Below are 14,228 nucleotides of genomic sequence, written 5' to 3'. Positions count from 1 at the left end.
ATGAGGTCAGTGGATAATTGGTTCAAAAAGAACAGGATTTAAGACAGTAAAAAAGAAGGCCTCTGAGATGGTCTGGAAGTTCAGCAAATATCATGAATGTTGAGAGCTGTATTGTCTAGGTTCTTAAGCTATGAAAGTATCTGATTACCACTTTTTTGGTATGTTAAGATGACAGCTGTTAATATAATAATTTTCATATCGATGTATGTATATACTTTGGTGAACCCTAGCCAAGATGATTGTCTTGAGTGTGTCTGTTAAATAACTACACTTACTATACCCCAGAGACTGTGCTAGGGTTACTTATGTTTTCTCTTCTAATAAACATATTGTTAAAATATGAATTGTGATAATATGTTCCTTAAAGAATAGGGCGAAAAAAACTGGAGGTAGTTAACTCTCTTTAGTTTTGTTTTCTCTTACGGTTACATGACCCATCATTTTCTGTCTTGATGTAGGAACTTAGTGATTTGGCCCGTGACCCTCCAGCACAATGTTCTGCAGGTCCAGTTGGGGATGATAGTAAGTAACTCTCAAGTTGATTTTTATGACTAATTTCAAAAAAAGGCTTGTACAGTTTCACATAATAATAAGAGTTTTTTGTTTTTGTTTTTCCTAGTGTTTCATTGGCAAGCCACAATTATGGGACCTGTAAGTATTAAGAATTAAAAATTTTTTCCTTTTAATTGAAAAATCCAACATCGATCTAGTTGTAATTTATACCTAATATTTAGACTTCTTTTATTGTGATTCTGTTTTGGATATGCCAGTTGTACTCTTCTTTTGAAAGAAAGAATAATTTAATGAATTAGTCATTTGTTATGGATACTGTATGTATCTGTTACTGTGTTCAGGTTCTAGAGTATAGTATCTCTGACCTACCAAATATCTGCTCACGTCAATTTAGTTTTCTTTAATAGCAATATAAAGCATTGTCACAGAGCTTCCTGTTGTATTTGTAGAGCCAATTAATTTACTGGCTCTACCATAATGTTATTCAACGATCTTACTCCATTTGGGAAGTTGCCCAAAATCTAGCTTTAATTGTATTATTTCGTTATTTGATTCTTTATAGAACTTTAGTTTTATGCAAAATTTGAATATTTTTAGGTAGAAAGTGATATTTTGAATACAGCAAAATTCCTTTCTATCCTGGGTAGATAAGAAACTGTATATGCTGGATAATTGAATATTCAGAATTATGGATACCATCTAAGAATTTCACAGAATTAGAACGCAGTAAAACATCCTGGGGTAAGACTGTATCTTGCACAATACTTAACGTTTTTTTGACTTGCAAGGCACTTTAGGATTTCTATTCTAAGTTATATGTGTATCTTACTGAATTTTCTGCTTTCTTTTTTGATGGTTTAATCTCAACATAGATGGTGATAGTGTGCTAGGTGAGATAATGATCAATAAGTAGATGTTTATAAGTCTGAACGACGAAATGCCCTTGGAAAAGTTAGCCAGCAGATGGGTTATCTACAAGTGTTTGTTCAGCAGTTCAGATTTTGGTAACTTTGATCTGTTTTTTCTGTCTCAACCAATGTGAGCCCTTGCTATGTGCCAGCTATTACAGATAAAAATGAACAACATAATAGGCATGAATCCTCTTTATTTAGGGAGCTTAAACCTGTGAGAGACAGGAAATTAAAACAAGTGTGATAAGATGGGCAGTAAGTGATATGTTAATGAAGTGCTTAGTAGGAGAAATTTATGGGAAATTATAGTAGGGATGATTGAGTTAGAGTAAATGACCTACAGGTAGGAAGATTGTGAATTAAATTAGGACATAATTTAAATTATGTCTGGATTATTCCGAATAAAAACGAAATCAGGATTATTTGTTTACATTTATCTCAAGAACTATTTTTACTGCTTTAAATTTTATTTTGCTAACAAAATTGTGATTTTTTAATGTTAACTAGTGGCTTACCGAGTTTGGTCCACGAGGTATTTTAAAAGTTGGCAATCTTTGCATAAAAACCGTCTGAGTAGGCCCTCATTCTCACAAGCGGTAATGGCTTGGGATGGAGTAGCAGCTGATTCTCTTTTTTTTAGGTGGAGTTTGTTATCTGCCACAATTCCTACCAGGTACACTTCATTTTGCCTACCTAGATTTGTAGGCACTTGAAATTGCTTGGAACTTTTATTTTAGACTTTTCCCATTATATAGATCACGAATTTTCAAAGCAAAGAATTTAATAAAATGCTTTACAGTGTCTGTACCAAATAAAGTTCATCTTTGATTCAGAGAGTGCTTTAAGATAGTCTCATAAATTAGTTATCAGTACTAATAAAGTATGAAAGAGCTGGTAATCAAGACTTCTAATTGGATGGTGTACATAATAAACCAGCTCTTAAAATTAGTGGTGTTTTCATGCTTGACTTTCGAGACTTTAATTGAACTGTTCCTTTCCAAAAGGTAAGGAAATAAATACCTACAGTATTAAGAAAATATTTTTTGTTTGTTTTATATATATTTCAGATTATGGCCATTTCTTGCTAAGTTTTTTTCCAGCAACCTTTTAATGCACATTAATGACTAGCAGTTTTCTACTTTTAAAAACAAATATTTGATTTCAGAACTACTTAAATATTATATTCTCTTATTAACAAACACAAAATATATATTTATACCACAACTGCAGAGTTTTTCTTTGGTTAGCATTATTCCCTGAAATGTATTTGTTTTCTAGGAAAGTTAATTCTCACTGGATAATTTCAGGAAGGAGTCAAAGGTTATAAAAACTTACCCAAAATACAGATTTTATTGTGCTCTTTATAAGTAAGCTTGTCAGCTTGTAAATAGCTAATGATTATCTTTACTGTGGAATTATTCATGAAATAACTAATGTTCTTTGGGCTTTTGATTGCATCTTTGTGTCAGAACAGCACCATTTGATTAGATAAAATATTACCTCATTTTGGTAGTATGCCTATCCTGTGTGGAATGCATGTGTGACCCAAAACAGGGCCACTGGTGACGTAACAACCCATAATTGCAGATTTGCTGAAAGAAAAGTGGTAACAAAATTACTTTTGCTTTGGAGTATTTCTTAGGTCAAAGTGATGGCAGTGCTACAGAACTAAAGATTCCTGACTTTCTAAGGAATGGAGCATCTAATTTAAGTTTTAGTTCAGAGTAACTTGAATTTTAGTCGATTGTAGTCAAGAAATGGCTCTTGATCATTAAAGTTAGGAGGCAAAAATTCTTGGTTGTAATAATTGTATATGCTGGCATTTTTGAATTTAAGATACTTTGGAAGCACAAATACTCATAAAAACTAAACCTTTGAAAGAATTGACAGCATTGCTAGTTATGTCGTTTTTAAACTATTTGGTTTCCTGTACTATATTAAGGGCAATTCCTGTTGAGAATTGAGGCATTGAGAAATTCCTTACCTATTATTTCTGATATTTACCTGCTTGGTTTTTCTGTAATTGGAAATGGGAACTGGCAAAAAGATATTTTGAAATTATTTGGAGAACCACATTAACATAGACTACACCTTATCTATGACCATAGAAGAAAGTATAAGCATATCTTGGAGGTATTGCAAGTTCAGTTCCAGACCATAGCAATAAAGCGAGTATTGCAGTAAAGTGAGTTGTAATCTTTTTGCTGGTGAAGGGTCTTAGCTTTGTTTAAAAAAAAATTTTAAAAGGCAACATTGTGAAGTACTGTGAAAAGAGTTATGCCTGTACCATAACTGTGAATAATGTAACATTTAGCAGCCTAGGCAAATCAGATATTAAAACCATCTGAAAGGAAATAATTGGTTCATTGGTATGTTTTATTGGTCCCTTAAGTGTTATATTTTTCAATTTATGTTAAGTGTGTTGTCATTTCCTGCAAAGTCTAATGATAGAAAAAACTCTTACCTTCTGTACCGTACTCTTTAAGAACCATTGTGGTCTAGTAGAAGAGTGAAGTATAAATAATAAGTATGTTAGGTAATAGTAACTATACAGAAGGGGAGATATAAGAGGACAGCCAGCAGATTGGACTAAAGAGAAGGCTGTATTTCGGTACCATCCTGAAGGTAAAGAAGATGAGGACACAGATAAGAGTGTTTCAAGTAGGGGGAAAAATATAGTAGGGAAAAAGAAATGTGAAACATACATACTTCCTTTATTTGCAGTGAAGAGAGCATATTCTGGTGGAAGATGAGACTAGATTGGTGGGAACCAGATCATAAAGCACCTTGTGTGCTTAGGAGTTTGCCCTTTTATCTTGAATGCTGTGCTAGATTTCAAGCAGGGGAGTAATTTGTATCTTAAAAATAGGGTGAGGAATAAATTGGAGAAGAAAGTCAGTGTAAGCAGGAATACCAGTAGTAAACCATTGCCATAATGGTGGACAAAAAATACAGAGGCGTCTCACCGCTTATCCATGGGAGGGGGATACATTCCAAGACCCCCAGTAGATGCCTGAAGTCATGGATAGTACCGAACCCTATACATACATATCTATGATAAAGTTTGATTTATAGATTAGGCACAGTAAGAGATTAGTAATAATAAAATAGAACAGTTATAACAGTATACTGTAATAAAAGTTATGTGAATGTGGGCTTTCTCAAAATACCAGTACTATACATACCTTTTTGCTTAAAAGGAAATGCTTAATGGCTTCTCTTTGGCATATCCGAATTGCCATCATCACTACTTTTGCCCTTTGGAGTCATTATTAAGTAAGGGTTACTTGAACACAAGTACTGAGATCCTGTGACAGTATCTGATAACCAGAATGGCTGCTAAGTGACTAACAGGCAGGGAGCATACAGAGCCATTGTATACTATACAAAGGGATGTTTCACAAATGGCATGCGATTCTAAACTTATGAATTGGTTGTTTCTTGAATTTTCCACTTAATATTTTCTTACAGCAGGTAACTAAAATTGCGGAAAGTGAAACCACAGATAAGGAGGGACTTGAGCTAAGGTAGTAGTGGCAGGCATAAAGGAGAGGAGGCTAGTTCAAGAGACTGTAAAATTTGGGTCGATTTAATGATCAAAATGATTAAATGTTTTGTTTTTCTTTGTTGTATTTTCCCTTTGCTGTCAGTTTATGGTAGATTTGATAGAACCTCAATTTTTTAGATGGCGTAGTTTAGTTACTTCTGGATCCAGTCGTTTTACCAGTTTTTCCTCTTTGGAGTTTTAATGTTAAATTGTAACATTTGAAATATTTTTATTTTATCAGTTCTTTTTTTGAACAAGCGAAATGAAATTTGGCTTTGCTTAAAATCTCATTAGATTGCCTTTATTCAGAAGCAGTTAGATATAACACTTGACAGCAGATAACATTGAATGAAGAAGCTTAAACAGAACTTTTGGAATTGGGCTATAAAAAAGTTTTTAGGATTACTTTTAAGTTATTTTACGCAGTACAAATACTGATCTTCAGTATTAGCTTATTTTATAAAACTATGCTGTTTGCAGCATCTATTCCTAGTGAATGTAGCTGTATTAACAAAGATCTGTTAATCTGATAAATCTGTTTCACATTCTGGTGCTTTGCTTTATTTTTTCTATACTTCTCAGATGCTGCTTTCCAGTCTGTTTTTTGAATTAAAATTCTGTAGACGAAGTGAAAGGGAGTTTGGAGTAGAAGGGACTCAATTTAAATTCTAGCTCTTCCATTTGCTAGTCGTATGTTTCTTTGAATTTAATTCATCTGTAAATTGACCTTTCTGTTTTAAACACAAGTACACCCTGTTTTTCATATCTGTAACATTTCATTGCATATCTCTAACATTTCATTGCATATCTCTACCAGACTGTAAGCCCATCAAGATAAATTGTTCTGTATGTCCCTTATATATATACACCTAGTATATAAAAGGGGGTTAGATTGATTAAATTAATAGTGTTTCATTTTATGGAGGGCTGGGGATTAAATGAGCTATATTAAAGTGTCAGACCTGTAAAAGTTTTTGTTTGCCCGATATCCAGAATGGGCATATTGAAAGGTTATTTTTTAGCACTATATACATATTCTCTAATGGAGCGGGGTGGATAGGCAGTTAAATGATTTCGTATTTTCTTAACTAGGTCACTGACTTCCGTCATCACTCTTTGGTGTTGATCAGTGGTTTTCATACAATCTAGCTTGAATACTGGTTCTGTCATACGTCATTTGTACACCTAAGACACCTCTTTAAGTCCCAAATATTGCTTCATGCTAAATTATATAATTATTTGCTAAGGGAGTTCTTTATACTCAAATTATAATGAGCAAAATGGCAAAAGTGAAAGAGTATTGCTAGTTTTCTATTGAAATGGAAAAACATTCCACGTTGCTTTCCATATCTAGTAATCTGAATTCAGTATGCTTTTGAAGAAAAAACTTCCATGGTTTTGAATGAGAATTTTGAGGAGCCAATTTGGGAATTAAACTGTCTAAAATCCTATTTGGTTTTTGTTCTCTTTCTCCTGTTGGTTTGCCAAGTGGCCAGAATGTCCTATTGAGAGGTACAACGCCAGTTGTATATATTATATGGCTGTCATTCTACAAATGTAAGAACTTATTTTGAAGTTATAGTTCGATACACAATACTGTATGTAGATTTTATTGCTTAATATACTTTTCCTTTGTGAGAATGAGGAGCTAGAACACTGTGTTTCTGGATCATTTTTAAAATTTTTCGGTGACTTATGTAAAATGAGATCTAAGTAAATTAGAGTTCGTGTTCTACAGTAAATTTTGATTGTTTTTTCCATTAACATGAACTGAATTTTGGAGTAATTTAGACCCTTATTACAGTGTAAATAGTAAGTAATTTTGGTTCATGATAGGGAAATACTTAGAAAATAGAAATGTAATGGATTATTTAGCAATAATATTTTAAGTATCGGTTAAGCATATTTTTCTTTTCACAGAATGACAGCCCATATCAAGGCGGTGTATTCTTTTTGACAATTCATTTTCCTACAGATTACCCCTTCAAACCACCTAAGGCAAGTATTTTCTTCCAAAATCTGTTACTATAGATTTGTTCTTTATTTCAGAGGAATAGAGCATTCTTACAAATTAGGCTTCTGCATAGTTAAGATTAAGTTGGTGTGTGTGTGTATACATATATATATAATGAATAAGAATAATTGAAGCTGGTTACATATATTGAATTGAGTCATTGATATGGAATGCTGACTTGACCTTTAGTTAAAAGAGCAACTAGATCTGGATTTGACCTTTGTAAATGGAGATAAGAATTGCCTTATCCTCAATGTTGCAAAGCTCAAATATACTCTGGATTCTCTCCCTCACTTTATTACTGTGTTTATACAGATTTGGATTATTAACCTTAGTGTCTTGTAATAGTAGGCTTCAAATATTTGACTTCAGTATGCATTTGCACATATTACTGCAACTTAAATTTGTGTTGAGGCTTAGACTAACCATTTTGAGGGTTGAGCTTGCATACATAACTGAACAAATCTATCAAAACTTAGAGTTGCTTAATGCACTGAGGTGGCCTGGTTTACAAGTATTAAAAACATGTATATGGTCCTTGACTTTTCGGAGCAATATACACAAATTCAACGTATGTGAATAACTAGAAGGTAATATATACATAGAACATTGGCACTTGACTATAACCATCTTCACCATGTACAGTAGAAATGTAGACTCAAATACATACCTTTGTAACAATAATCTTAAATGAACTGGTCTATAAATTTTGGTTTACATTTAGCACTTTGTTTTTTAAAGATTTTTTAGATGAATGTTACAATCAAAATACCCTTCCAATTGCTCTGTGATAATTTTGATGTGGTAGGGCCAAAGTTAACCTTCAGAATATTCCACCATATCATTGAGAATAACATTTTTGCCCTAAAGTTATATTTTCTATTTTAGTTAAAAAGAGGGGGCCCCTGGGGGATTTCGGTCAGAATATAAAAGCCAGTTTCTGTAATTTTTGGTTTTTTTATATGTATGAATTAGGTTTTAGCTATTTGACTTTTTAATTGTGGCAGTTATTTTAAACCTTGCTAGAAGTCTTCTATAAGTTTAGAATGCTTGTTTTCATTTGGGAAAAATACTTAAAGGTTTTTAATTTATTTTAGGTTGCATTTACAACAAGAATTTATCATCCAAATATTAACAGTAATGGCAGCATTTGTCTCGATATTCTAAGATCACAGTGGTCTCCTGCTTTAACTATTTCTAAAGGTAAAATACTTTTAAAGAAAGTCTTGAGCTGCTCTGATTTTCTAATAGTTAAAGGACTTTCATTGGTGGGGGCTACTTTGAGTATTATGCCAACTTTTCGGGGAAGGAATAAAAAGTTATACCATTTTTGCTATTTTAGCAGTATTGATTAGAGAAATTTGTGGGCAGCAGTTAAAACTAGGATATTGGTATTATTTGCAAATAACATCAAATAATAAAAGCAAAGTTTATTTTAATTGATTTCTGTAGTAGTTTTTAATCCCAAGCCACTTGCACATCTCACTTGCTTTTTGTCTTTTAACTAAAACAATATCTCTAAAGTTAAATTTTTAAATCTTAAGGTTTCCATTGCAAGAAATTTTGGTTTTGCTTTTCTGTGTTTACATGTTTTTTAGATAAAAAGCCATTTTTAAAAAAAACCTTTAGTTAGGTGTTGTGTGAACATGGTATGTTGTTCCTACTTAATAACAGTCTAAAATTAGTCTTGGAAATGTCCTTAGAGCAATACTGCTCTTCTACTTTTAATAGGGATCCATTTAAAATTACCACCACAGAACTACTTAATGGGAAAGAAGTCTGCCTTCAAGTATTTCTTGGTATTGGCCTAGCATTCCTTAGGTACACAAAATTAGGCTTTTAATGTTATTGATTATGACATTTATAGACATTTGAGGATAGCAGTTAACTTTAGCATCCTCACATTGTTTCTTGGAATAGTTCATGGTATTTTACAAAAAAAACTTATGATTTCTATAAGTATGGTAAATTCTAAGTGAAATAGGGTTCTAAGGCCAGGACATTTCTTCCATAAGCTTGTACAATACAGTTGAATCTCCTAAGGGCAGTGTAGCATTTCCCAAACTTTTACTTGACTAGAACCACTTTTGAGGGGAGAGAAAGGGAAACTGAGTAATGCTTTCATAATTGTTCTAAGTGTAACATAATTTTAGACCTGTTTTTCACTCTCTTGGATACATTTCAGTTTCCTTTCAAATAAGACTCTTAATACCACATATCTAGTATTAAGAATACCTTAATACTAGCCTCCAGGTGTTGTTTTTTTTGTTTGTTTTTTTGTTTGTTTGTTTGTTTTTTTTGTTTTCTTGTTTGTTTTTGCTGGTGGGAATGCAGTATAATACTAAACACTGTTTCTGTAAGTGTAGGTTGAGTTTTATGCATCCCCCCACACTTGGGTTTAAAATTATATTTGCTGTAATATGTTACATTAATGTTGTCTTATTTTATGGCATGTTTTGTCTTCATCTGAAGATTGTCCTACCCACTTGAGGCTTTTATAACTTAAAATACGATAGCACCTTGTACAATGTCTGGCACATAAAAGGCATTCAAAATGAATTAGATACATGTTCCATGAAGCTTGGCATCTTTGTTGAATAGGTTAGGGTAAGAGCTAGAGTTGAAGGCTCACTTGGTAATAGATGTTGGCATTTTTTCATTTTGTCAATACTCTTGGGGATATTGCCTCTATCTTATCAATTCAAGGAAATAACACAGTCATTGGAGCAATTGGGAGTTTTTGTGAAAATTGAGAGCAGGATTATCTCACAGCTAAGAATATTATGGTACAGATATTACCCAAATGTTCTTTTAATTAAAGTTTTTTTTTTTCTCCTCAGAGTACCAAGAAACTCAAGTGATTAAATTCTAATGCCACTCGTTTTTTAAAAATAACAATAAACTACTATGGCATTATTTGGTGATCTCAGAACTCTTGAGTTTGGCAGTATTTTTATAACTAGTCAGTACTAGACCCCAACAGAGCTCAATTTGTAGCATTTCTTATTTACCAGGAGCTTGTCTCCTATGAAGCAAAATCTCTGTAAAGCTTTGTCTCGTTGAAATTAAGATCTAAACTAATAAAAAACTTTTGAAGATTGAGGTTATAATATGTGGTTTTACTTGATTTCTAGTTTCATACCATCGCATTTGGAAAAGATGCTTGATAAAATTTCAGTCTTCAATTTGAGACTGTTCTTGTGGCTTGACATGTAATCTGTCCTAGAGAATGGGCCATGTGCATTTAAAAAGAATGTATTCTGCAGTTTTTGGATTAAACTTTCTGTAAATACCCATTAAGTTCATCTGACTAATATGACATTTCAGTCCATTGTTTCTTACTGATTTTTCTATGTGTATGATCTGTTCATTGATATAAGTGGGTATAATTTGTGTTTTTAAGTACTTTTCTTTATCCAAATTCTCGATGCTGGGTAACAGACATTTGTTTTCTTGCAGTTCTTTTATCCATTTGTTCACTGCTATGTGATCCAAACCCAGATGACCCCCTAGTGCCAGAGATTGCACGGATCTATAAAACAGACAGAGATAAGTAAGTATGTAGTAGTGTTAAGGAAATAATACAAAAAGTTGTCTTTCTTAATGAGTTAGGCTTATACTTTGCTGTAAGTTATGGCAATGCCAAGAAGACTTGATGCTTACTTTTGGTAAGATAATAGTTTAAGTAATGCAGAAGCTAGTTATTGAAATGGGACTATTTTTGAAAATTATTAGGTTTTAGTTTTGTGACAATGAATAACCCCTCTAAAATGTTTTCTATTTCTAACATGTTCAACACTCTGTCACTTTATTATTAAGTTTTGGAGAAGAAAGCAAATTATTCACCTCAGTTAAGTTTTTGAAAAAAATATTGGTACTATTGTAAAAATTTGGTCTAAATTTCTCAAATATTTGAATTGTCTTTATATACAACTTCACTATTATAACTTTCATATTGTTATAATTAATGCCAAGTATACTTGTTCAATTAGGTACAATAGGTTAGCAAGAGAGTGGACAGAGAAATACGCTATGTTGTAGGGTAAGAGGATCTGCACTCTATGGTGCGCTTATTCATGGTACTGCCAGCACTTGAGTGCTGCATGCTTTAAGGCACTGTATTAACTAACAAAAGGTAACCGATGTCGGCAGTTTTCTGAAAACTATTTAACTGCTTGATCTCTGTTTAGCCTGAAAGTATACCAAGTAGTCATTATTGCTTGAGAGTATTTTTGCATGATAAAGCAGTTATATAGCATTAGTAAGAAATGGAAATTTAGTATCTTTCAAACCACCATGGTGTTTAATTTTAATGTTAAAATTGGTATATTTTAAGCTTTATACCAATGCTATATGGAATGTGGTGGTTTAGTTTAAATTTTGCCAGGGGATAATGTATAAAGGGAAAACTTTCAATTAAGCCTAAGCATCTAAACTAAATGTTTATTACTGACATGCATGCATTAGTGTTAGCTCTACTTTGTGGCTCCATGTATGCTAAACAAAACCTTTGTTTTAAAGCGCTGGCTTTTTGAGAAGGTGTCCTTGAATGTGGTAACCATGAATTGGTAGAAAGAACTTCTCTATGTTAAAGTTTAGAAAAATGCTTGAATCATGTTTAGTCCTTGGTTTGAAATGAAGCTAGTTTAAAATCTTAGCAAGTTCAAACTATAAATAAATATCTAAAAGTTCTGCGCCTTTTGATGTATATTCACTTCTTAAGGTTAGCACTATATTTTTTGTTGGTAAGTAGACCAAGGCATGGGTGTAACAGGGAAAAATTGATATCATTTATCAATATTAGTGATATTCCCCGGTGATAAATAACCTTGCTTGTGTGTCTGTTGCCCTCGGTTGTATTCCTAGAGATTCCCATTCATTGGTCTCAAATGGGGTTTGTTACAAGCTCCAATTACCATACTATTTAAAAATAACACATGTGGTTCTAATTAACACAGTCCATTGACACCCACCTCCTCTTGAAAACTACCGCTCTTTTATCAGTAGTTTTAATGTCTTAATCTTCTGCCTGTGCCTAAGTTTCAAAGGCATTTTCTCTTCTGGTATTACCCGAGGTCAAGTAACTTCTCAAAGTCTAGGAGTTAGATAAAATGGTTAGTTAGCTGGTGTTATGGCTGTAGATATACAGAATGTGTATACTATTCTGACATAAGTCCATGGTGAACTGTAAAATAATTTTTTAAATGTTAACATTTGTTGGAATGGATACTAATTATAGATTTGTAATAGAAATTAGCTCAGTGGTAGGGGAGAGAAAAGGTCTTTCTGTGATTTTTGCTAGCCTCCCCAATCTCAGTGTCACTTTATTGTTTATTAAAATATTTTTAGTGTTTTGGAAGCATAAGGTTTTCATTTCCCACATTGCTTTGAGTACCAATGCTGTTTCTTCCTGTCGGCTTTATTCTAACTATAGCCATTAAATGACCGATGAGTCAAGGTAAAATAGAAGTCTTTCATTCCCTTTTAAGTAGTAAGTATTCTTCATTTTAACCTTTTGAATAACATATTCTTTATTTACAGGTACAACAGAATATCTCGGGAATGGACTCAGAAGTATGCCATGTGATGCTACCTTAAAGTCAGAATAACCTGCATTATAGCTGGAATAAACTTTAAATTACTGTTCCTTTTTTGATTTTCTTATCCGGCTGCTCCCCTATCAGACCTCATCTTTTTTAATTTTATTTTTTTGTTTACCTCCCTCCATTCATTCACATGCTCATCTGAGAAGACTTAAGTTCTTCCAGCTTTGGACAATAACTGCTTTTAGAAACTGTAAAGTAGTTACAAGAGAACAGTTGCCCAAGATTCAGAATTTTTTTAAAAATGGAGCATGTGTATTATGTGGCCAATGTCTTCACTCTAACTTGGTTATGAGACTAAAACCATTCCTCACTGCTCTAACATGCTGAAGAAGTCATCTGAGGGGGAGGGAGATGGATGCTCAGTTGTCACATCAAAGGAAGCAGCATTATTCTAATTGCATCCATAGTTGTTTAAGCCTTCCACTGTTAGAGATTTGAGGTTACATGATATACTTTATGCTCATAACTGATGTGGCTGGAGAATTGGTATTGAATTAATAGCATCAGCAGAACAGAAAATGTGATGTATTTTATGCATGTCAATAAAGGAATGACCTGTTCTTGTTCTACAGAGAATGGAAATTGGAAGTGAAACACCCTTTGTATTCCAAAATAGGGTCTCAAACATTTTGTAATTTTCATTTAAATTGTTAGGAGGCTTGGAGCTATTAGTTAATCTATCTTCCAATACACTGTTTAATATAGCACTGAATAAATGATGCAAGTTGTCAATGGATGAGTGATCAACTAATAGCTCTGCTAGTAATTGATTTATTTTTCTTCAATAAAGTTGCATAAACCAATGAGTTAGCTGCCTGGATTAATCAGTATGGGAAACAATCTTTTGTAAATGCAAAGCTGTTTTTGTAAATACTGTTGGGATTTGCTTCATTGTTTGACATCAAATGATGATGTAAAGTTAAAGAGTGAATATTTTGCCATGTTCAGTTAAAAGTGCACAGTCTGTTACAGGTTGACACATTGATTGACCTGATTTATGCAGAATTAATAAGCTATTCGGATAGTGTAGCTTTAGTCTGCTGCACCTGATACTGGCAGCCCTGGAGTTCATAGGTGGACTTGGGACCCAGCAGTTTTGAACATGTATATGAAGTTTAAGAAATTTATTTTCCAGGTGCAACCCCCATCTAACTAAATTTTTTCTTCACCTTGTACACTTGACAGATGAAAAAACCATAACATGGGAGTAATGATGGGTTAAAATTTACAAAATAAAGTACTGTTTTGGTGTGGGAGTTGTCATGAGGCTGTGTTGAAGTGACTTAACTATGGTGGATATTGAGTATCCATTGAAATGGATTTGTTTAGCCATTTACATTAATGAGCATATAAATGCAACAGATATCATTTCAGGTGACTTAACATGAATGAATAAAAGTCAATGCTATTGGATTATTTTTTGTTTGAAAAGTGCTATGTGTGCCACTAATTTAACTTCTGTAGTAACAAGGGCATTATCATTCTTCACCCTTCCTAATTCTGACTGTATAGTTTCACTTTTTTCCCTAGTTATTTTGATTTGTCCATTGCTTTCTTACAATCCTGTATTCAATTTCTAGCACATCTGTGACTTTTCTCCACTTCCACATTTTGCACTGCTTACACTTATGTGCAAT

General features: G+C 33.0%; 1 protein-coding gene across 6 annotated transcripts in view; it reads left to right on the top strand.

The window, feature by feature from the left end:
- The window catches only part of UBE2D3 (ubiquitin conjugating enzyme E2 D3), a 28,829-nt gene extending 14,822 nt beyond the window's left edge, over positions 1–14,007 (top strand). For all 6 annotated transcript variants that reach the window (XM_039848728.1, XM_039848726.1, XM_039848730.1 and 3 more), the window contains exons 3-8: positions 459–522; positions 620–651; positions 6,892–6,969; positions 8,083–8,188; positions 10,445–10,538; positions 12,527–14,007. In XM_039848728.1, the coding sequence (XP_039704662.1) occupies positions 459–522; positions 620–651; positions 6,892–6,969; positions 8,083–8,188; positions 10,445–10,538; positions 12,527–12,572 (420 nt within the window). In that variant the 3' untranslated portion in view covers positions 12,573–14,007. The remainder of the gene's footprint in view (positions 1–458; positions 523–619; positions 652–6,891; positions 6,970–8,082; positions 8,189–10,444; positions 10,539–12,526) is intronic.
- The last annotated feature ends 221 nt before the right edge of the window (positions 14,008–14,228 follow it).

This window comes from Pteropus medius, unplaced genomic scaffold, assembly GCF_902729225.1.
Source record: "Pteropus medius unplaced genomic scaffold, Ma_sr-lr_union100, whole genome shotgun sequence".
In the NCBI taxonomy this organism is placed as follows: domain Eukaryota; kingdom Metazoa; phylum Chordata; class Mammalia; order Chiroptera; family Pteropodidae; genus Pteropus; species Pteropus medius.
Note: the sequence above shows the minus strand (reverse complement) of the source record. Positions and strands in the feature narration are given on the sequence as shown.